Here is a 23,572-nt window from a genome sequence, read left to right as displayed (position 1 = left end):
CTCTAATCCTGCAGTTCTTACTTGGGGAGAAATCCCATTTGAAGTCAGTGGGACTTTCATCTGAATAATGAGTACAGGATCAAGCTCAATATAATTTCCATTTTTTTCCTATTACAATCCTCATTCCAGTAGTCCTTCACATTATTTGATGTATGATCCTGCTGCTTTCTTTCTTTCTTTGCTGTCACAGTAGATTTTGCATTCTAGATTTCAATGGTAATTCAACAAGAGCAGCCGATTGAGGGGCTGAGCTGGAATCCCACCACAATCCCAAGGAAGATGGTGATAGTTTTTAGATTTGGTATTATATTAGCAAAGAGAGCATCAAAAGACCTAGCCCAACACAGTTTCCTATTGGAAATACATATGGACGAAAAGCCAATCCAGAATATAATGAAGATCTAAAATATGCATAAGTTGCAAAGTTGGTTCTTGTGTTTTGCAACAGATTTATTTTTGTCTCGTAAACATGAAACTCAATTAACTCTCCTAAATGATTAAGTTACATCCACCATACCTGTTTCCAGCAAAATATTTTGAGATCTACTGTACAAGTTCAGGTGAATTTATTACAATGAGAGGAGTAAAGACAGCTTCTTTAAATTGTGAATTGTTCTATATTAAAGTCATTCGGTTTTAGAGCAGCAGCTACATATTTCAGACCCAACCAGTTTAATCTTATACTTTGCCCACATCTGGTTAAAGCAGAGAGTACACAAACTACAGTATCAATAATCTAACATCAGATTAGCCTGGTTACAGGGAATTCAATAAAACTGCTATTCAGCGCAAGAGCAGGATTCATTTCAAGTGTGTAATGAATACAAAACTATTCCCATTTTATTAAAAGCTTCTCAAACATGAATTAGCTTTCTGATTAAGCCTGTAACTACTTCATCTCTCATATATAAACTGATCAGCTGTATCTATCTTGTTTCTCCTTTGACTGCATTAATTCAGCCAGATACTGTGAGTCATTCTCCGCTCTGAGTGATCATAAACTATGAGAAGTGGAGCTTGTTGTTAGAGGATGATTAAAGATTCCACCGCAGCAGATATATGTGGAGTTCCGTAAATTAGCAACTTATTTTACAAAATGAAAATTCTCTCTTCCCTAAAGCAAACGGAAATGCTAAAAAAAAGTGGTGTTGCCCTGTTGTCAATGAAATCAGTGGAAAATACCCTGTAAAACTTCATGGGGAGTAGGATCAGGTCCTATTCTAGAGGGAAAGAATGCATTTGCTTGGCAGGTAAAAATTTCCATTTATGAAGAGTTGGAGATCAGCATTCAGATGATACAGTCCATAACATGGATCTGAAGCGTGTCCATGTCAGGTAGAATTTCTCCACACTTGGGACAGGAATGTACTGGAATATTCCTCTGCTGCTGCCGCCAGTCCTGAGGATCAGTTCCTGCAGAGAAAGAGAATTAAAACTATGTTAAGCTAGGTTTCAGAGTAGCAGCTGTGTTAGTCTGTATCCTCAAAAATAACAGGAGTACTTGTGGCACCTTAGAGACTAACAAATTTATTAGAGCATAAGCTTTCGTGGGCTACAACCCACTTCTTCGGATGCATATAGAGTGAAACATATATGCATCCGAAGAAGTGGGTTGTAGCCCACGAAAGCTTATGCTCTAATAAATTTGTTAGTCTCTAAGGTGCCACAAGTACTCCTGTTATTTTTATGTTAAGCTAGATTTCCACTCTTTTGTGAAAATGTGAATTTAGTGCTAGCAAAAGATGCCAGATTGCTAGGCCTGTGGACGGTAGCTAGGGAGTTGCAGTTGCTGGCCCATCTTCAATTACAAAAACGCCCTGCAGGCTGCTGGGCTAAGACAGAGCAGTCCTGAGAGTGCTCAGTATTGTGCCACTTGACTGGCCTGGCAGCAATGCTAAGCTGGCTTATACTGGGGACAGCAGGGCCAGGGCCAGGATTTGATCCCATAACAATTATCTTCTATTAATTTACCTCTTTGTACAAGATGAGGTGAATGATCTTGATCCACTGATTCTCTGGCTCCGTGACGATTCTGCATTTCCACCAAAGAGTTTCTGCAGAGATTAAAGAAGTTAAGAGGGTGTTCATTTTCAAGCACACACACAAAGCCTGGTAGGAAGAGAAATCTAGTCTAACCTCAAACAATAGGGAAAGCAGAAGGACTGTTTGATACGAACTGCTGAAGGGAACAATTTTAAAGTAGTATGGCATCAACACAGAAGCTTCTGCCCTGGGACAAGTGCTGAGAACTCTGTCCTTTGGAACATTCTAAGGACTCAAATCATTTAATGCACAATTGTAAGTGTTAAAAGACAAAGTTATACAGGAAAATATTTTGGGCTACATGTCTTGGAGAAGATGGGATTTAATACGAGAATTGAAAGGTGGGTAAGGAAATGGGGAGACTACAATCGGTGAACTGCCAGGCTGGAGGGAGGTTACTAGTGAAGGATCTGTCTTGGGACAAGTCTTATTTTATATTTTAATTAATGACCTGGCACAAAAAGTGGAAGTGTACTAATAAAGTCTGCAGGGGAACAAAGCTGGGAGGTAATGTCAATAGGGAGAGGACCAGATCATCATATAAGGAGATTTGGATGACTTTGAAAACGGGAGTAATAGAAATAGGGTGAAATGTAACAGTGAAAAGTGCAAGGTCATTCACTTAGGGACTAACAAGCATTTCTGCTATAAGTTGGGCACTTAAGTTGTAAACAACAGAGGAGGAAAACAACCAATGCACCAAGGTCTATCACAGGATGACTATGAGCCACCAATGTGATGTGGCCCTGAAAAAGGCTCATGCAATCCTAAAATGCCTCAGCTGAGGTATTTCCAGTAGTGATAGGGAAGCATTAGTAACATTGGACCTGGCACTGGTGATACCTCATCTGAAATACTATGTAAAATTCTGGTCTCTCATGTTGAAGAAAGATGAAGGAATTTTCCTCCAGGGTAGATTGGCAGAGGCCCTGGAGGTTTTTCGCCTTCCTCCGCAGCATAGGGCAGGGGTCGCAGGCTGGAATATTCTGTTGTGGGTGGGTCAGCGTTTGTGGCCTGCATCATGCGGGAGGTCAGACTAGATGACCATATTGGTCCCTTCTGACCTTAAAGTCTATGAGAATTCAAACTGGAACAGGTGCAGAAGAAGGCCTACTAGCATGATCAGGGGAATCTTATGAGAGAAGACTTTTGGACCTTGGCTTGTTTAGCCTAACCAAAGGATGAGACGAGATATGATTGCTCTCTAAATACATATGAGGGATAAACACCAGGGAGGGAGAGGAGTTAAGTTAAGGTCCAATCTTGGCACAAGAACAAATGGATATAAATTGGCCAGCAATAAGTTTAGGCTTGAAATTAGACAAAGGTTTCTATCTCTCAGAGGAGTGAAGTTCTGGAACAGCCTTCCAAGGGGAACAATGGGGGCAAAAAACCTAACTGGCTTCAAGACTTAGCTTGATAAGTTTATGGAGGGGATGGTATGATGAGATTGCTTACAATGCCATATGACCAATCCGCGACTGCTATTGGCAAATATCTCCAACAGCCAGAGATGGGACACTACACTCTGAGTTACTACAGAGAATTCTTTCCTAGTTGTCTGGATGGTGGAGCTTGCCCATATGCTCAGTATCTAAAGGATTGCCATATTTGGGGTCAGGAAGGAATTCCCCCAAGGTCAGATTGGCAGAAACTCTGGGGTTTTTTGCCTTCCTCTGCAGCGTTGGTCACAGGTCACTTGCTGGTTTGAACTAGAGTAAATGGTGGATTCTCTGTAACTTGAAGTCTTTAAATCAAGATTTGAGGACTTCTGTAATAGGCCTGTAATCTCTGGCTGAATTACTGAAGTAGGGAGTGGGGGTGAGGTTCTGTGTCCTGTGATGTACAGGAGGTCAGACTAGATGATGATGGTTCCTTCTGGCCTTAATGACTAAACATTCTTTTGTCTATTTGTCTTCAGTGTTCTGAACACAGCAGAGTGCAATTACATGAAATGTTTGCAGAGAGAATTTGGTTTCAAATTTTCAACTCTCTTCGATTGTATTGCCAACACATAGATACTGTCAAATGCATGAATAACTTATCAACAGGGCGATAAGTTGATTAAAAAAGCGATTAAAAAATTGGTCGCGATTAATTGCACTGTTAAATAATAATATAATACCATTTATTTAAATATTTTTGGATATTTTCTACATTTTCAAATATACTGATTTCAATTACAACACAGAATACAAAGTGTACAGTGCTCACTTTATATTTATTTTTTATTACAAGTATTTGCACTGTAAAAACCAAAAGAAATAGTATTTTTCAACTCACCTAATACAAGTACTGTAGTGCAATCTCTTTATCATGAAAGTTGAGCTTACAAATGTAGAATTATGTAAAAAAACAACTGCATTCAAAAATAAAACAGTGTAAAATTGTAGCGCCTGCAAGTCCACACAGTCCTACTTCTTGTTCAGCCCATCACTCAGACAAACAAGTTTGTTTACATTTGCAGGAGATAATGCTGCCTGCTTCTTGTTTACAAGATCACCTGAAAGTGAGAACAGGCATTCTCATGGCACTGTTGTAGCCGGCTTCGCAAGATATTTACGTGCCAGATGCACTAAAGATTCATATGTCCCTTCATGCTTCAACCACCATTCCAGGGGACATACATCCATGCTGGTGACGGGTTCTGCTCGATAACCATCCAAAGCAGTGTGGCCCGACGCATGTTCATTTTCATTATCTGAGTCAGATGCCACCAGCAGTAGGCTGATTTTCCTTTTTGGTGGTTCGGGTTCTGTAGTTTCTGCCGCGGAGTGTTGCTCTTTTAAGGCTTCTGAAAGCATGCTCCATACCTCATCCTGCTCAGATTTTGGAAGGCACTTCAGATTCTTAAACCTTGGGTCGAGTGCTGTAGGTATCTTTAGAAATCTCACATTGGTACCATCTTTGTGTTTTGTGAAATCTGCATTGGAAGTGTTCTTAAAATGAACAACATGTGCTGGGTCATCATCCGAGAATGTTATAACATGAAATATATGGCAGAAGGTGGGTAAAACAGAGCAGGGGACATACAATTCTTCCCCAAGGAGTTCAGTCACAAATTTAATTAACACATTTTTTTAACGAGCGACATCAACATGGAAGCATGTGCTCTGGAATGGTGGCCGAAGCATGAAGAGGCATACCAATGTTTAGCATATCTGGCACGTAAATACCTTGCAATTCCAGCTACAAAAGTGCCATGCAAATGCCTGTCCTCACTTTCTGGCGACATTGTAAATAAGAAGAGGGCTGCATATCCCCTGTAAATGTAAACAAACTTGTTTGTTTTAGCGATTGGCTGAACAAGAAGTAGGACTGAGTGGACTTGTAGGCTCCGAAGTTTTACACTGTTTTGTTTTTGAGTGCAGTTATGTAACAAAACAAAAAAAAACAACCAACCTACATTTGTAAGTTGCAATTTGATGACAAAGATTGCACTACAGTACTTGTATGAGGTGAATTAAAAATACTATTTCTTTTATCATTTTTACAGTGCAAATATTTGTAATAAAAATAATATACACTGATTTCAATTACAACACGGAATACAATATATACTCAAAAAAATTAATCATGATTTTAAAAAATCATGCTTAATCGCAGTTTTAATCGCACTGTTAAGCAAAAGAATACCAATTGCCTGAGCAAAGGGCAGAAGAGAGGTCCTCCAAGCAGCCTAGAGTGGCTGTGTGGGGAGCAGCCAATCAGGGCCCAGCAGGTCAGTATAAGAGCTGCAGGGGAAGAGTGAGTTCAGTTCCTTGCTAGAATTGGAGAAGCATGGATGGTGTGTGGCTGGCTGAGGGAGCTGCAGAACCTCGGATGAGGTAGTGCTGCCAGAAGTCAGGGAGAGTGAGAAGGATCCTGAGCTGGTTGCGGGAACTCCAGCAAGACAAGACTGAAGTAAGGGTGAAGATGGCGCAGGGCTGTGGGGAAGTGGCCCAGGCAATCAGAGCAGCAGTGCAACTTAGATAAAGGGACACAGCAGACAGCTGCTGTCTACAGGGTCCCTGGGCTGGGACCCAGAGTAGTGGGCGGGCCTGGGTCCCCCCCAAGTCCCCATAAGCCCCAAGGTGGGAGTGGCCTGGACATTGAGGCACCCCCAAAAGGGGGAACTGAACTACAGTGGCCCAGCTGGAGAGTTGTGGCTGGAAAGGCCCTAGGGGGGTGAAGACATTGCCTCCTGGGAAGGAGCCCTGGGGCACCGCTCTATTCTGGAGTGGGGACAAACAGAGACTTTACAGAGGGCAGGGAGACCCCTGTTGGACTTGTACCCCAAAAGGGATTTGCTTTGCTTTTATCTCACAGACGGACTGTATATGACTTGGATGGAGGGCTGAGTCAGCAAAGGCCCACCAAAAACAGGTAGAGAGAGAGTGCAGGCACACATACTTGGTCAGGGGGTGCTCATGAGAGGTGAGTGCAATCCTGTTACACTGATTTATTCAGACCAGCCCCTGCACACAACGGGATCATGGAAGAGCAGATAAGAGCTCTCGGCCAGCAGCGGCAGACTGCAGGAACTGCAAAGTCCCAGCAAGCTGCCCAGCAGCAGCATGGCAAAACCCTGGAGGGACTTTAACAGCAGCAACTCCAGGATCACCAGTCTCAGGTGTGGCAGGGAGCTTGGCAGCCATGACAGCCAGGCCCAGCCACTGCAGATGCCGCAAAGGAAAGAGTCGGAAGACCCCACCATGGAGCTGCAGGTACTATGGACAAGTGGGGAAGGTCAGATGGGTTTACCCTGATACAACCATGGCTTGTAAGACCAGACCAGTTGCCGTAAGAGCCATCGAGACCAGTGAAGGCCAGGCTGACCAAGACACCCGGCCACAAATGGCTGAGGCTCAGGCTGTAGTGAAGGCGGAACAGAGGATCATCAGGACTCAGTTTAGGGCTTGGAAGGCTACCCCAGGGACAACTGGTTTCCATTACGGGGAAATGGGTCACATAAGAAGGTACTGCCCCGAGAAAAACTCTAACTCAGGAAGGCAGTACTAGTACAATCATAGACCCAGGCCTCCCCATAATTGGCAAAGCTGGGCTAGACAAAGCAGCAGGATTGAGGCCCACAGGACAGAAATGAGAAAGCAGTCGTGGGGTTTGAACAGCCCTTTTGCTGAAGGCAAGACCCAGTCTCTGTCGTGAGGGAAGAGAACATGGGGAATGTACCTAATGTGTCACAGGAACTGAGGCAGGACCAGGGCCCTGAAATTACTCTGATGGAGAAGAGCCCAGTGAGAGGACAGCGGGGTTCCCTGACGAGAGGTGTCAGACAGAGGGAAACCTGTTTCAGAGGGCCTAGGAGCTCAGAGAACAACTGATAGCCAGAACTCTTGGTTGGGCACCAGGCGCCCCTACAACCTTCCAAACCAGATGAATGCTCTCTGGCATGAACTAAATAACAGGTGGAAGGCTTATGAGACCCAGATTCAGGAAATAGAACAGAGGTGGTTTCAATCAGTAAAATGGGAGCAAGAGCTGACCCACCTCAGAGTGGAGAAGGAGACGGGGGAACAGCAGTGCTTTCTGCTGCAAAAGGAGCTGACTAGCCTCCAGAACCTGCTCAAGGTCCAGCCAGGATCAAAGTGCAACTTGGCTAAGGAGAAAGACCCTTTTCCAGATCAGGCTCCTTCCTTAAGTAGCTCTGTGACACACCTATCAATTATGCCCTGCTTCTTCAGGGTACTTCTCTCCCAGGCCTTTCTACCTGGAGAGCTAGTCATGGTAGTCTCTGCCCTGGTGCGTCAGGGTTTCTCTCCTAGGCCTCTCTACCTGGAGAGCTTTTAACAATTCCTTGCCCCAGTTAGCCTAACTCCAGGCAGAGAGGCCTGGGAGGGAACCCTGACCAAAAGGGGCAGAGATTATAAAAGCTCTCCAGGTAGACAAGCCTGGGAGGGAAGATCTTGAGCAACCAGGGCAGAAAGTAAATAGCTCTAGAGGTAGGAAGGACTGAGGGAGAAGACCCTGATCCACTGGGGTGAGAGACTGCCAAATCTCTCCAGATACTAAATATCTGGGTGGTGAACAGAATGGTTGGTTTGTTTTCTTTTAAGATACAGTTTATATCTATTGACTTAGTTTTTAGAAGAAACCTGAAAAATTTGAATAAATGGGGTTTCAGATGAAGCCAATTTACAGAGAGAGTCCTTAGGTGAAATTCTGGACCCACTTGAAATCAGTGGGGCCAGGGTTTCACCCACTGAGTTTAACTGTATATCTCAAGTAAGTATAATACTTTCATAATTCACAGGGGGGTGTCATATGGCTTAATTTATTTTGGTGCTTTGAGTTCTTTGGATCAATCTCGCACACATGCTCACTGTTCTGTCATCTGGCTAATTTCTTGCTTAAATCAGCTAGTTCACTATAGAGCCAAGTCTCTGGCTTCTAGAGCTTTTTGTTGTTGTTTGTTTTTTTAACTTTATTGAGGAGCACAGGTGTGTTGTGGCTTCAAACACTCATTAAAGCCAATGTTGATTTTAACGAGTCCCTAGCCAGCTCCCCAACACAAGAGACAACAAGACGATCCAGACAACTCGGTCAGAAACATGTTTGGAATTGATCAGTTTCTCACCTGCCAAGATTTTCAAGAGTATGTTTCTCTTGTAGCAGGTATGTCAGCTGTACAGCCAACTGTTCTTTTTCCTCATGTATCTTCTCTCTTGCTTCTCTCTCAGCATGGAAGTCAGAACAATAAACCTCCATCTGGTCAGAAAAAATAAAATCATGTTCAGCATTTACTATTTAGATCAGATCTAACTCTATCAGGGTATAAATTAATCCCATTTGCCAACACAGCCAACCAGTATTGCAATAGCCCCTATAAGCCTCAACCAAAATCAGTGCCTGCGTTGTACTAGAAGCTGCACATACACATGGGAAGACGTAGTCCAAGACCCAAAGAGCTAATAGCAAAGAAAGGCTGGGAGAAATCAGGCATCATCATCTCCATTTTACAGGCAGGACTGATGCAACGACAGTGAGCAGGTGACTTGTCCAAGGTCATACAGAAAATCTCTGGCAGAGCCAGAAATTGGTCCCAGAACTCCAGAGTTCCAGTTCAAGACCAGCCTTCTTCATATTCACACTTTACACCCATGACCTCATTTAATTTGACTAAAACCACCACTCTAACATTAAGGGAGCCAATTGAAAATAGAATATTTTTGTTCTATATCAACTACCAAACTTTTTATTGGTGGTGCGAAATTGTGTCACGTTCCAGACTCATTTAGTTCCCAGAAATCCCATCCATTAAGGTCAATGGTAGCTGGGAATTCACAGAAGTACAGATTCTACAAGGATCTATAGGGGAAACTCAAACAGGGAATTATATATCTGGACTCTTGTAAGTCTGTTTTAAATTATTCAGAGCAATTGCTTGAGCCATTAGGGTTTTTCTTCCAATTTCTGAACACTGGGAAGGAGAACTATCCAAGCCTCCCTGACTTTTCTGAAGGGCACCCCGTACCTGAGCTCGGAGGACAGCCATGGTTTCAAGGTCTTCCTCCTGCTTAGCAATGGTCTGCTTCATTTCATCCATCTGTAGCTGTTTTGTAGCCAAAGCTCTCTCCGCCAGCGCTAGCTTTTTATTCAGGTCCTCTACTACCGCCTTATCCACTCTTGCCAACTGCAAGGAAGAATTCATTTAAATGGCCTGATTTCCCCCCACCCCTCCCCCAAAAAAGATCCATCAGCTCAAGGTTACTTCCGGCTCCCAGATATACAGCTCCCACCAGTCCCCACTGTGTCAAGCCCAAAAGGAATCTCTTTATGCAGTCTATGAAGGAGATCTTCCCTTTTTTTTTAAACTGAAGAGTAAGGTCTCTGTTAAAAGTACTGGGAAAAGCAACCAAGTTCAAAGCTAAGGCTTAATTAACCCTATTCTTCCCGCTATTGCAACACATATTGCATAGTACTTTATTATACGTATTCCAGGACCTGACTGTGCGAGGCACTGTAAAAAAAAAAAAAAACAAACCTAAAAAGATGATCCCTGCTCCAAAGACCTTACTTTCTTAAGATTACACTAACATTTAGATGCTTAACTTCTGACTCCTGAGTTGGGATAGACTAAGAATTGCTGAAATGTATGCAATTGTGTCGCATTGCCGTAGCTTGCAACCTACAGAGGATATCAGCACTAACCCAGCAGAGATGTGGTTCATCTTTAGTTGAAGTGGTGGGAGGTGGCGTTTGTGTTTTTGGAGCAGGAGATGTCAAGGTCTGTCCTTACTAATGACCATGAAATCTATGTGGCTATGGTGTATGGTAAAGCTGAAAAATCATGAAGTTGTTGGCCACAATATTGTTACAATCCACATTAATTTCTCTCCCCTAAAACTCATTGCAATTTCTCTTCATAACCAGTTTACCTCATTGTTTTTTAGTTCTTCAATGGTTTTCATTGCATCACTGAGTTCAGGGAGAAGCTTGCTGTACGTATGCTGCAAGTCAGAAAACTTTGCCCTGTTTAAGAGAAAAAAAATTACATCTGAAATGCTCCTTCTATCATCTTCCATTTTGTTAAATTGTTCCACTGGCTCCCACTTTAGGATTTCTTTCATCACTCCTCCCCGTCAAACTTGCAAATCCCCAGAGTTTAAGACACCGATCCAGAAAGCTGAAGAACTAACTATCAACTATCAGAATTTTCTCCAGTCTGACTTTTTACTTTTTTACAGGAAAATAAAAACAAAACAAAAAACCACAAAAACCTCTAACAACTTACAAATGGTATTTCAGTCTGACGATAAAAAGTAGCCTTCTACCCCTCACCATACCCTCTCTCAAAGTCTCTGGTGCTGGTCTTTTCATAGATTTCAAGTCCAGAAGGGACCATTCCGATCACTTAAATCAGGCCTCCTGCAGTACAGGCCAAAGAATCTCACCCAGTAATTTCAGCACCAAGCCCATAGCTTCTGTGAGAGATACAGCATATCTTTTGAAAAAGATAGCCAGTCTGGACTTGAAGATTTCAAGTGAAGGAGAATTTGCCATGTCCCTAGGTAAACTGCCCCAGTTGTGACTTACCCTCATTGTTAAAAATTTGTCCCTTATTTCCAGTCAGACTTTGTCTATCTTCAGCTTCCAGCCATTCGATCTCATTATGCTTTTTTCTGATAGATTAAATTGCCATATACTATCCAGGTAGGTGCTTATAGACCATGGAACAGTCACCTCTTTAACATCTCTTCATTAAATAAAATGGACTGAGCTAAGCTTTTGAAGTAGTGTTTCTTAACAGCTTTTAATTCTTTTATGACTATTATTTGTGGCGCTTCTTACCAAAACACTGACCCCAGCAGAGTTTGGAGGCATTGGTGTTTCCCATGCCCTCTTCTCTCACTCTTTCTGAGCAGCTTGGTTTTTTGCCTTCCTCTGCAGCATGAGGCATGGGTCACTTGTAGGTTTAAGCTAGTGTAAATGGTGGATTCTCTATATCGAAGTCTTTAAGCCATGATTTGAGGACTTCAGTAACTCAGCCAGAGTTTAGGGGTCTACTACAGGAGTGGGTGGGTGAGGTTCTGTGGCCTGCAGTGTGCAGGAGGTCAGACTAGATGATCATGATGGTCCCTTCTGACCTTAGAGTGTATGAGACTTCATCCATTCTCCTGGTGCCATCTGGGCCATTTGGGTTACTTCCTCTATAGCAGGGGTTCTCAAACTTTATTGCACCACGACCCCCTTTGGACAACAAAAATTACTACGTGACCCCAGGAAGGGACCAAAGCCTGAGCCTGCCCAAGCCCCTGCTACCCTGGAGCGGGGGCAATGCCAAAGCCTGAGCCCTGCTGCCCCGAGCTGGGAGGGGGCAAAGCCCAGGGCTTCAGCCCAGGCAGGGGGCTTGTAACCAGAGCCCTGCCACTTAGGTCTGAAGCCCTTAGTCGTCAGCTTTGGCCCTGGGGTGGTGGGGCTTGGGCTTTAGCCCTGGACCCCAGCAAGTCTAATGCCAGTCATGGCGACCCCATTAAAATGGGGTTGTGATCCACTTTGGGGTTCTAACCCACAGTTGGAAAACCACTGCTCTAGAGCACCGTGCTCATGACCAGAGAGCTTCCAGTAACAATGTGAACATGTCTACAAACATTTGAGAGTATCCAGGGTACTGTCTTGTTCCCACCAGAGTAATGGTCAGTTCCCAAGCCTTTCCTTAACGTAACTGTCTTCAAGCCCTGCATATAACTGATTGCAGCTCTTGGGTCCAAGGAAGTGACAAATTAGGGAACTGCTCACAAGAGCCCGTTATAATTCAACTGATCTGCCTCGGTACTGAAATGCCTGGTAGACCTTGCTCAGTATCTGCAAGCATAAACTGCTTGTCTTGATTTTCAAGGCCCCTCACAGCCTATCCTAAAATTTGCGTCTATGTCTGTCAGACTGGAGTAGTTCAGTTTTATGGCTGGTCACATGTAGCTATCATTTGGATGTAACCTCAGAGGGAAGGTTCCTCAGATTTATCCTTAAAAAATAATTCAGTTGCATTTCCACTTTCTTTTGTAAGCCAAATGAAGAAAATGCCTATTATGTAGCAACCTGGGGAATTAAACTTAGTCCAGGCAAGTGAAATTATTAACTGGCTGCTGGACAAAACTACCAACCTGCAGAAATTCCTGCTGATTGGGAGATGAGCCCCGTGCTACACGCTGGGGACAGCATATGGGTAACTAGCCAAGTGCAGTCTTTCAAAAATGCATTGTGGGTATGTTTGTGCAGCTCCATAGGAAGAATTTAGTAAAATACAGTAATAGGCTAGGCAAAGTATCCATTTCTTCACCTTTTGTAAGGAAAAAGCCAAGATGGGAAGCCAGTTTGTGTTTCTGGCCTCAGGCTGGACACAGTAAGTTAATGTACCCAATATTTGAAGGCAGGGATCTGTTTAGATCAGCAACATGTCCCTGAGATGGCAAAGTACAACTTGTGCCCTTCTCTAGCTGTATACAAGTCAGAGGTTAGAGCTGGGATTTCCCCAAAGGTTGGGGCTCTTTGGATGTGAAGATCCACTTTGGGCCTACTGTAGAGAGAGGTTTGAACTGTCAACTTTGATAAACTGAGGCTATCTGGATCCAGTTCAGATTAATCTCTACAAGCTCAATTTAACGGGGGGGGGGGGGGGGGGGGGGAGAGGGGAAGAGGAGTGTGCACACAGTCACATCTGAGATTCAATTACTCCTTGGATACATTACCATAGATTCTCCCCCACCTGACCTCTACATATCTTTGTAAAGTACAAAATCTTGTCACACTCACTTTTCTTCCTTTGTTTTGGCTTGTTCCAGTTTGAGCTCTGACTGCATGCTCTCCACCTGAAGCTCTAGCTTTTTAATGGTATATAGGTGCTGCTGCCTATCATCCAAATCTGCTGAAGTAGCAGAGTTTTTTCTTTCAAGTATCTGACACCTGACAAAAAGGAAGGAGAGTGGTTATCTTTCCTATCTCCCTTTCTTGATGGAAGTCATCATGATGGGTATCATACAAAGAGAACCTATATTTGTGATTAATATTTACCCCCAAAGCTTATTTCATGAGACTGAAGAAAAAAACCCATGCACAACTGTAAGAAAATAAAGGGATTGAACTATACCCTTTTCCTTAGGTTATATGCTCTCAAAAAGATGGGAATTGTTGCTAAAAGTTTTAAAAAATGGGTGCCTAAAGTGAGGCTCTTACTTTTTTTTAAATGCACCTAATTAAGTGGCCTGATTTTCAAGTGTGCTGAGAACTTGTGTGAATAATGGTTCAAATTGGGCCCTTAACTGCTTTTCTTAAGTTTGCAAATCTCTTCCTTCAAGGGATTTCATTTATTTTAAAATGCCGCTTCACATCAGAAAGGATTAAATCCTCAGTCTGTAAATCAGGATTCATATGGTCTATTGCTAACTCTGCTTGACTCGGGGTGGCATCTCAAATCTTGCGAAAGCCACTGAGGACTAGATCCTCAAAGGTGTTTTAGGCACCTAACTCCCACAGAAATAAATAGTAGTCAGGTGCCTAAATACTTTGGATATCTGGGCCTCTGTTTCCTGACCTGTAAAATGAGATTAATACATACCCACTTCTCAGAAGTATCATAAGGCTTAATCAATAATAATACCTAGCTTTAATATAGTGCTTTTCATAAGTAGAACTGAAAGCACTAGTTAGTGTTTGTAAAGCTTGTTAAACTCCCCAGGTGGAAGGGGTTCTGAACATTAAGATTATCATCAGCAGAACATTTCCTTTTCTGAGCCTTACTTTTCTTGAAGCCTCTTCTGGATCAACTCAGCTTCTTTTAATTTAGCATGGGCCTCCTGAAGTTCTTTGAAGAGGGATGAGACCTGCAGGTTCAGGATTTCTATTTCACTACCAACCTGTCAGAAAGAAGGAAATTATACTCAGACAATTCAAGATTTGAAAATTGCCAACAAACTAGACACCTATATCAGGCAACCACCATTCTCTTTCTAAAGAGAATAGCACAAATCATTCAGCACCAGTAAACTCTGCTCCACTGTGAGATTAATATAAAGATCTTGCAATTACTGAGCATTCCTAAAGAAAGCAGAGCTGCAATTTTGGGCACCCCAAACGTCTTTAAAATTCTGGGGAAATGGCCGCAGACTACCTCTCCAACCATCACCTGCCTCCAAACAGGAAAGTAATGACAGGCAAACTCCAGCATCATGTGACCTCTCAACTTCCTGAAAACTTCAAGACCAGGGGACAGCACAGCCACAACCCTAGTGGCACTTTAAGACAACTCTCCTCCTAACAGTGGACAAAGGTCATCTCCAAGCTGCTGCTGACCCGCTTACGTGACTTAGCTGGAGTAGATGGTACAGCACTGCAACAGCTGCGGTCTTCTCTCTCACACCAGACTCAGTGGTGATGGGCAACTGCTCCTGGTCCCCCAGGGCTCTCACCTGCATGGTCTCCAAAAGATCCACCCTGCTCTCCTGGCCCCCTACAACATCTGCATTGGTGAAAGCTGCTTGGAGAGTTGGTGAAACAACATGAGCTCTGCTGCCAACAATACATTGAGGAAACCCAGCTATACACTTCATGTTTTCACAGATGCAGCCAGCACAGTCATAAATATGTCACAATGCCTACATCTGGATTAAGGGTATCTGACTCAACCTGAACCCAGGCAAGACTGAAGTGATCAGAAGAGGAAAATACTTGAAGAAATTTGCTAGGACATCTCCCACCCTGTTCATCAGACTGATATGGAGAGGTAGTTTGGCTGGGATACTACCTGGTCATTTAGGGGATGGTGGGTATCAGTGGCTGGGATTCCCCTACCCTTCAAATGGTTTGTGGCGGCAAAAAAAACCCCACACAAACACCACCACCTTCTTCCACTTTCAGCTGCTACAATCCTCTACCCCTTCTTCCTTGAAGATCTAGCCCCAATAATCCATGCATTTATCACCTTCAGACTTGATTACTATAATTCACTGTACTTGTGGCTAAATATTCGAGCAACAGAGAAACCAGCTTATGCAGAATACAAATGCCAGCCACTGTGAGCTTACTACTTTGTTCTTCATTGGCTCCCACTGTCAGTTCAAGGCCTTAATTCAAAGGATTAAAACCCAGCTATATCAGTGACTGCATCTATGTCCAAGACAGTTGTGCTCCTCCATGGCAATGAACTCACCAAAACCAGGGGGGGAAATGCATTAATGCTAGGAGAGAAATAACCCCCATCCAAACATGGATTCAGGCCTGAACTCTGCAGCTAGGGTCTGTCTTTTACACCACATTACCAGTGGATTGTGGCCCAAGACATGGGAGGATTACTCCAAATTAGAGGGATTCTCTGTGGGCATAAAAGCTCCTATGTCACTCCTTCATGCCCTGTTTAGAGGGCATGGTCAAGATAGTTGGGCACGAGTGGGACTCCACTATGTCCCACTGATTCCCGGCTGCTGTAACTGCCTCTGGGGGCCATTGGTAGTTTGTGTAATTTAGAACAACCTTCAGGAGAACCAGTCCAGGATCAGGAGAGCATGGAGTTCACCTTTGTATCTTCCTCTTGAGCTTTGCCCAATGCTCCTCAGGTTCAGCCAAAGGGCTGGACACTTGTATCATTAACACCAATCTTGCCTGCCCCAGTTCTTTGTAGTTGCTCAAAATCGCCCAGATGACTGGTACATACTGTCTTTGCACTTTCATCCTCTTCTTCTGCCCATTCCGTTTGCGTTCCACTCTCCAGATAATCAGCCACTTCCTTCTCCAGCTTTGATAGCCTGAGAAACGTAAGGAGCCAATGATGACAGTTTCAACACACATTCAGTATGACATAATGAGCATTTTAAAAAGTGGGAGCATTCAGAGACCATATGCTATTGCTGTATATATTACTCTAACATTAACATTTCCCGTAGGAGTCAAAAAAAATAAGCACACATTGAAATATGAAGATATGTCCAGAAGCTGATTTTTTTTTTTTTTTTGGATTCCCCCACATACCTTGCCCTTACTTCATTTTTATATATAAAGACATACAAGTTAATTTTCATGGTACAGGAATAAAGGGGGATTCAGCTGTAGTGATCATTGTTCATAGTGATCATGCCACAGTACAAATGAAAGCTACTTTCCAAAAATCTTTTTCTATGGGTATGGATGCATCTGTCCCTTGCGTCTCTTGGAAGTTGGGAATACGATCAGAAATATCAATTCTGAATCCATTTTTTCCTTTAGGTTTTCAAATGGTAAGGAGAATTTCACACTTTTTTGAGGATACATCTACACTACAAATTAAGGTGCAATTATATTGTGGGTAGGTACATCCATACTAACTTTAATATAGCAGCATGGACTCTAGTGTGGGCTAACAACCTGAGTACATAGTGTCCCAGGCAGGCTTTTACTGGGGCAGTTAGCCTATGCAGAAACCTGTGATAACTACATCTTCACTGCTATTGTTACCTGTGCTAGCCAGATTAAAGCCAGCATGCGTACGCCTGCCAACACTACAAAAAACAACTTAAACTGCAGTGTAGACATACCTTGAGGATATGCCTACGCTGCTATTAAACACCCTCAGCTCGCCCGTGTCAGCCTGAGGGGCTTTGGCCATGGAGCTGTTTAATTGTGGTGTAGCTATTTGGGCTCAGGCTGGAGGTGTTTAATTGCATGGTGTTTAATTGCAGTGTAGACATTGACAATACCCAGAAAGTAATTTGGCTAAGCTGGTTTTCACTTCTAGGAAAGCCGTTTAGAACCATTATGTGACTGATTTGCACTGGTATAGTGTCTACTCTGAACAGATCTCACACGGTCCTTGCAAAATGGAAATTGTGGAGCAGCTTCTGCTCACACCAGTGAAATTCCATTAACTTGAACAGTTACTTCCAATTTACACCAATGTGACTGAGCTTATGCAGTTTCATCTGGGACATTCATTTTAGGTATCTGGAATTAAATTTATTTTAGGCATTCTAGGGAGCTTTCAAAAAAGATGTATCTGAGAGTCTCAAACATTAAAGAATTAAAGCCCTGTGAAGTAACTATTTTTATTCCACTATATAAAATTTGACTTGCCCAAGGTTCCATAGAAAGTACATCACACCATGAGAATATTTCATTGGAAAACTGCAGAGAACAGTGTGTGAGCAATTCATGAGGTAAAATGTTCTCAAATATCCATCATACCATTTCACTTCAATTTTGGGAAACTGCAAACCCAGAAGGGGCAATGGGAAAAGGATCCTGAACTGCTGTGTGTTAAGAGAATTAAGAGAACAGGAGATAGAAGAAGAGAACCTGTGATTTACCCCTCCCACGGCTACAATAAAGGAGTCATTATGAGATAAATGTTGGTCAATGCACAGCGGCATGTACTACAGCCCATATACTACTGTCAACATCATATTGACATTTTAGCTTGTCCCTGTCTACCCACGGGTTTGGTAGCTTTGGCTGAAATGGTTCTAAGGGATAATGGTTGCAATTCAAAATATTTGTTACCATCTATTATATACCTCTCCTTGTGTTCTTGAAGTTCCTTTTCAAGGGTCTCCCTCATCTGAGTCTCATTTCTAAGGCAACAAAGAAGTTGGCTAACAGTAAGCTCTTCAGATTCCAAATTCTTTGGTTCATCCACAGATCTGCTCCTGCTATGATCAAACATGCTATTAGTACAGGTGATTACAAATTAATTTTATAGTCCACCATTTGCCTAGCTGAATGCCAAGATTTTCAGAAGTGACTAGTGATTCTGGATGCCCAACTTAAGACACCTTATAGCAGGGGTCGGCAACCTATGGCACGTGAGCCGATTCTGAGTGGCATGCAGCTCCCTGCCGCGGTCGTCCCCCCCCCCCCCCCGCCCACCACTCTCCCCTGCGGGGGCAGGAGGCAGAAGCTTGGTTCTGCGGCAGCCAAGCTTCCCCCCTCCCCCGCTTCTTCCCCCAGCGGTGCTTTCCTGCCCCTCCTCCTCTCCATCCCTGGCCAATCAGCTGATGGCCCTAGCGAGGGGGAGGGGGAAGAGCGGCAGCATGCTCCCTGCTCCGTAGAGGACGCAGAGAGAGGTAGGGACGGAGCCTGGGGGAAGGGGGTGGAACAGGGCATATCCCTTCCAGCCCCCTGCCCTGAGCCGCTCAGGGCAGGGGGCTGGGAGCACCCCCACGAGCCAAGCACCCCAGCCTTCTGCCCTGCACACCCCCACCCCAACACACACCCATCCCTCTGCCCTGCACCCCCACAGTCCCATCCCTCTGCCCTGAACCCCCCCACCCCAACACACACCCAGCCTTCTGCCCTGCACCCCCACAGCCCTATCCCTCTGCCCTGAACCCCCCCCACACACTCAGCCGTCTGCCCTGCACCCCCACACCCCCCAGCCGTCTGCCCTGCACCCCCCACCCCAACACACACCCAGCCTTCTGCCCTGCACCCCCACAGCCCCAGCCTTCTGCCCTGCACCCCCCCACCCCAACACACACCCAGCCTTCTGCCCTGCACCCCCACAGCCCCATCCCTCTGCCCTGAACACCCCACACACACTCAGCCTTCTGCCCTGATCTCTGAACCTCCGACACACACACCCCAGCCTTCTGCCCTGAACCCCCTCCCCCAGCCCTCTGCCCTGACCCCTGAACCCCCCGCCCCAGGTCTGGGGTCCCGGCCACAGGCCCTGATCAGCCTTCTGCCGGCCTAGGTGAACAGAACCCCAGGCTGGCAGCAAGCTGAGCAGGCTGGTGGCATAAGATCAGCATTTTAATTTAATTTTAAATGACACTTTTTAAAAATTTTGAAAACCTTGTTTACTTTACATACAATAGTTTAGTTATATAATATAGACTTATAGAAAGAGACCTTCTAAAAACATTAAAATGTATTACCGGCACGCGAAACCTTAAATTAGAGTGAATAAATGAAGACTCGGCACACCACTTCTGAAAGGTTGCCGACCCCTGCCTTATAGGGATCACATTTTCAGAAATTGTTGAGAACCAGCCCTCTGAAAGTCAGGCCCTATTAGGATGTCTCAAGTTGGACATCCAGAAAATGAGTCTTGCCAAAAGACTAAAATAGTGGCAGCCCATGATCTTCAAGATCTGGCTCCATGACCATGAGTGCAGTTCTTGCTTCGAGCACCACTTCAAAAACAGCTCATAACAAGAGGGAGGATGTATTTAACCACTTAACTGAGTAGGTCTATGCAAAAACAGAAACCTGACATTTAAAATATTCACAAATATATTATGGGTCATTTTGTGGAACCAAAGTGTTGCTTTTCATGATGGATGTCTTCACAAAATGGCTTTTCCAATTAAACTTCACATCTCTCTACAAAACAATTCCCCCCCGCCCCAAAATCCCAGTAAAATGACATTTTCATTAAAATTGCCTTATTTTTGAGCCAATAAACCCTGTAGTATTTCACCCCCATAAAATGCTTTTTTATGTCAGATTATGATAGTGGAAGACACAGTAGTTCATGACATCAAATCCAAGACCTCACTACAAGTAATAGGGAAATTAACTTTCCTGTGATATGACACAACGTTCCACTCCTTGGGGCGTGGGAGTGTGTGTCTGGCTATTCACTAAATTCATACTCCCTAAATTTTGTGATAGGATGTATAGGAATCATATTACGTGCTACTGAAATGTAGCAAGCATGTCACATGGGATTATCTAAGCCAGTCCTTGCTACTAAATTGGGCAGCATCCAAAATGGAAACTTTAATAGTGTCAGCTGCCTAAGCCTATGAAGAAGTATAAGTTCAGCAAGGAAAAAAGCCTCAGGTATAAGAGTTCATGTGAAGATAGAATTGTGAGAGGAGTCTTAAGCAATACATTCTGTGATTTAAAAAAAAAAATCAAGCTTGAAACAGCCCCAGACTCCACATACATGTAGGCAGCTGCGTTGTTGGTCCTTTGGTTATTAACAACATCCTGATTTTCTTTTAAAGCTGCATTTGATTCTCCCTCCTATTGGGGATAAAAAGAATATTAGCTTTGGTATTACACTAGCTAGCGACAACTTGGAATCTGCTTTTATTTCATTTACTTTTTAAATAACAGAAAGGTGAGGAAGAATGACACCATGACAATACAACTACACAAGATTCTGGGGAATAAATCTCACATTTGGAAATTTTAAAAGTTAAATATTAACATGTACTCTGGCCACCCCGTTATACAGATCAAGTGAGAAGGACAGTAGAGAAGCCATACCTTCCCCCTGCAATCTTTTGCTATTAATTTTTTCCTTAACAAAAAAATCAGATCAGGCAATTGACATGCTCATCAATATCAGAGATGACTTCCAGTATAGGTCTAACAACCACTCATTTGTGGGAAGCCAACAATCTGCCCTCCCATAGGGAATAATTTCTCTCTGCCAATATAGAGCCCAATGCCTTCCTGATTGAATTTTGTAGCCATAATGGGGCATAAGTTGAGCTTGCAGCTTGAAGCTTCCCCAGCAACTCTAGAACCTCGGTGAGTGAGGGTGAATTAAACCCCCTCAGCCTCACGCAGCAATTGCCCTTCCAGGCATGGATCCACTACCATAAAAATGATCAAGAAATGATTGATTTTGTCCATGAAGAAGCCTCCACAGATTCAATGGTGATAGTAAAAGTAGCTCTCTCTGTCTTTAGCACAGTTACGACACAGAAGTTTTGAATATCTAAAATTCGATTTAAACTGAGCTTGACAGCATCTCTAATTTCTGTCGACAGAAAATGGAACCCTTTCCTTGCCACCAGGAGAGAAAAAAACAAACCCCACAAATACAAGTTTCCCCTGAACTAAATACAGCACAAAAGTGAACCTATGGCATGCAATGCCTGCTCCAGGCATCTCCCTGGAATGGAGTCAGCGCAGTGTGCAGGAAACAGACTGAACAGGAGAGAATGGAGAACAGAAACACCATCTAGTTCTCCAGCCCTCACTCACACACACATAAGGGCCCTCAATACTATAGGAGAAGGTAGACAAAAATCCCTTTAAAGAATAATCCCCAGCATAAAGTTAACTACTCAAAACTACTCAAAAAACCAGTATGTTATTCACTCACGCTAGGGTATATCTTCTGTGCAACCTGTGTTGCTGCTATTAAGGTTGGAGTTGCTAGTCCCCCTCTCAAAGTGGCATACTGTCTTTTCAACACATTGCACAGGGACTGAGCTGTGCATTTGCCATTACTATTACAGGAAACTGCACTGCTAAATCCCTCACAGATCACACAGAAATTTGCCCTCGAAAATATCCTGTCTTAACCACAAAGACTTTTCAGATTGTGCTTTCTGTACTCTTCCTGCAATAGGCCAACTGATAATTCTTGACGCAAAAATATGGTGCTGTTAATGATTTGTTCCCAATAACTTACACTCATTCTGATCTCAACAAAAGAATCCTCTGTCGAAGGGACATTGAGTTTGAGCTGTAGTTCTGAAACGATGGCAAGCAGATCTGCCTTCTCAGCCTGGAGCCGCAGCAACTGTGTCTTCAGCTGCTTAGTTTCCTGGGTCATTTCCTCCCTAGGAACTGTGCAGTTCTCCTGGGAAAGATGTAAAATACACACCATATTAGCCAATCAAACAGAAATCCAAAACTACTCAAGCAGAAGTGCTGAGGCAAAGACAACACAACAGCATCCCAAACACTCTGACCACTGTTAGGTATGCCTAGAAAAAGTCAGTGAATAAACTATTTAAATTTGCTTTGATCAAACTGCATTAAACTAAGTTATCAAATGATGCAACCACCTCCTGAAAGGCTGGAGCCCAGTTTAGAAAAATGCACCTGATTCTCCTCGTCAACACTGCTGTAAACCAGGAGTAACTCCACTCAAGTCAGCGGAGCTACACTGGTTTAAGCAAGAGGAGACTCAAGCTCATTAAGCCCAGTTCTCCCCTATCTACACTGCAAGAACAAACTGTGTTTTAAGTTAACCATGTCAGGGAGACAAATGTGTTTTCACCAGGTCCTTCAATACGGTAAATTCCATAGTGCCAACAGGATTATTTTAAATACTTGGACAATACAGTGTTGGGGCCCTGTAAATAGGTAGACTCTAAATCCTTTATCTCTTCATTCCTCATTCCCCATCATTGACTCCAACACTCTGGGCCCCATTCCCCAACAGTCTCTCCTTGGACGTATAACGATTCCCTCTCCTGTGTACAGCCTTCTTCCTCACTTCTCTTTCTCCAATTCATCTGGGATCCTCCCTCCTCTCTGCCTGGAATCTCTCCAAATGCCCCCGTCTGCTCCTTTCCGTACAATCTCTCCCCCTATTCCCCATCTCTTCACATCTGTGATTTCCCCCATCCCTTCTTCCCAATCTCTCCCTCCTACCTCTTCCTTGGAAGGTCTCTCCAAATCCCCACAGTCTCCCCACATCTTGCCCAGAGTCTCTCCTCCCCCTCCTCGGGGGTGGGGGGAGGATTTGAGGACCCCTTTTTTGGCCTCTACTAAACCATTAAGCTCCAGTTTCCACCCCTCCCTATGGCGTCTTGCTCCACTCCCAATCCTTCCCCTTGAGTTTGTCTCCCTCTGCCCTAGCAGGGCTTCACCACTCAGCTCACAGCCTACAGCACTGCCACTATGAGTTCTGGGCAACCCCCCTCAGTCTCCTCCATTCCCTTCTATGCTGCATCCTCTGCCCTAGTTCCTTCCCCACCCCCTCCCACTATACGTTCCCCAGCTCCTAAAGTTTTGTCATGCTGGCATCTGCTCTGGTGCTGCCTCTCCTCAATAGCATCTCCTCCACCTCCTGTTGCCTCTGATTTTGTGTTTAGACCAGGAGGGGAAGTAGCCTTATCACAGCCCTTGCTGGCAGGAAGGCAGAAGTGTAGGGGTTTTTCCTCTCAAAACCATTCTGAGTGCTAGTGTTTATAGTCTGTGAAGGCCAAAGGATGGATCTGTGCTTCATCAGTAGTTGAAACTGTGAGAGCACATGAGGTCACCTAACGAGCAGCAAGTGGCTATGATGTATTTTAATTAAGAAAAGGCTAAAGTGAAAAGATAGGATTCAAAGTGGCACTTAAATAAAGTTCATCTTAAATAAGGGACT

The 23,572-nt window shown here is 43.9% G+C and overlaps 1 protein-coding gene across 1 annotated transcript in view; it reads right to left on the bottom strand.

Annotated features, from left to right (window-relative positions):
• Positions 1–429: 429 nt before the first annotated feature.
• OPTN (optineurin) overlaps positions 430–23,572 on the bottom strand; it is a 36,315-nt gene continuing 13,172 nt past the window's right edge. Inside the window, exons 4-14 of the mRNA XM_065406364.1 lie at positions 21,884–22,054; positions 20,399–20,478; positions 18,021–18,152; positions 16,190–16,280; positions 14,281–14,396; positions 13,297–13,446; positions 10,422–10,515; positions 9,518–9,676; positions 8,621–8,751; positions 1,972–2,054; positions 430–1,413 (exon numbers count right to left, since the gene is read on the bottom strand). Of these exons, the coding sequence (XP_065262436.1) occupies positions 1,289–1,413; positions 1,972–2,054; positions 8,621–8,751; positions 9,518–9,676; positions 10,422–10,515; positions 13,297–13,446; positions 14,281–14,396; positions 16,190–16,280; positions 18,021–18,152; positions 20,399–20,478; positions 21,884–22,054 (1,332 nt within the window). The 3' untranslated portion in view covers positions 430–1,288. The remainder of the gene's footprint in view (positions 1,414–1,971; positions 2,055–8,620; positions 8,752–9,517; positions 9,677–10,421; positions 10,516–13,296; positions 13,447–14,280; positions 14,397–16,189; positions 16,281–18,020; positions 18,153–20,398; positions 20,479–21,883; positions 22,055–23,572) is intronic.

Source organism: Emys orbicularis, chromosome 1 (genome assembly GCF_028017835.1).
Source record: "Emys orbicularis isolate rEmyOrb1 chromosome 1, rEmyOrb1.hap1, whole genome shotgun sequence".
Classification (NCBI taxonomy): Eukaryota; Metazoa; Chordata; order Testudines; family Emydidae; genus Emys; species Emys orbicularis.
This window is presented reverse-complemented; position numbering and strand designations above follow the sequence as displayed.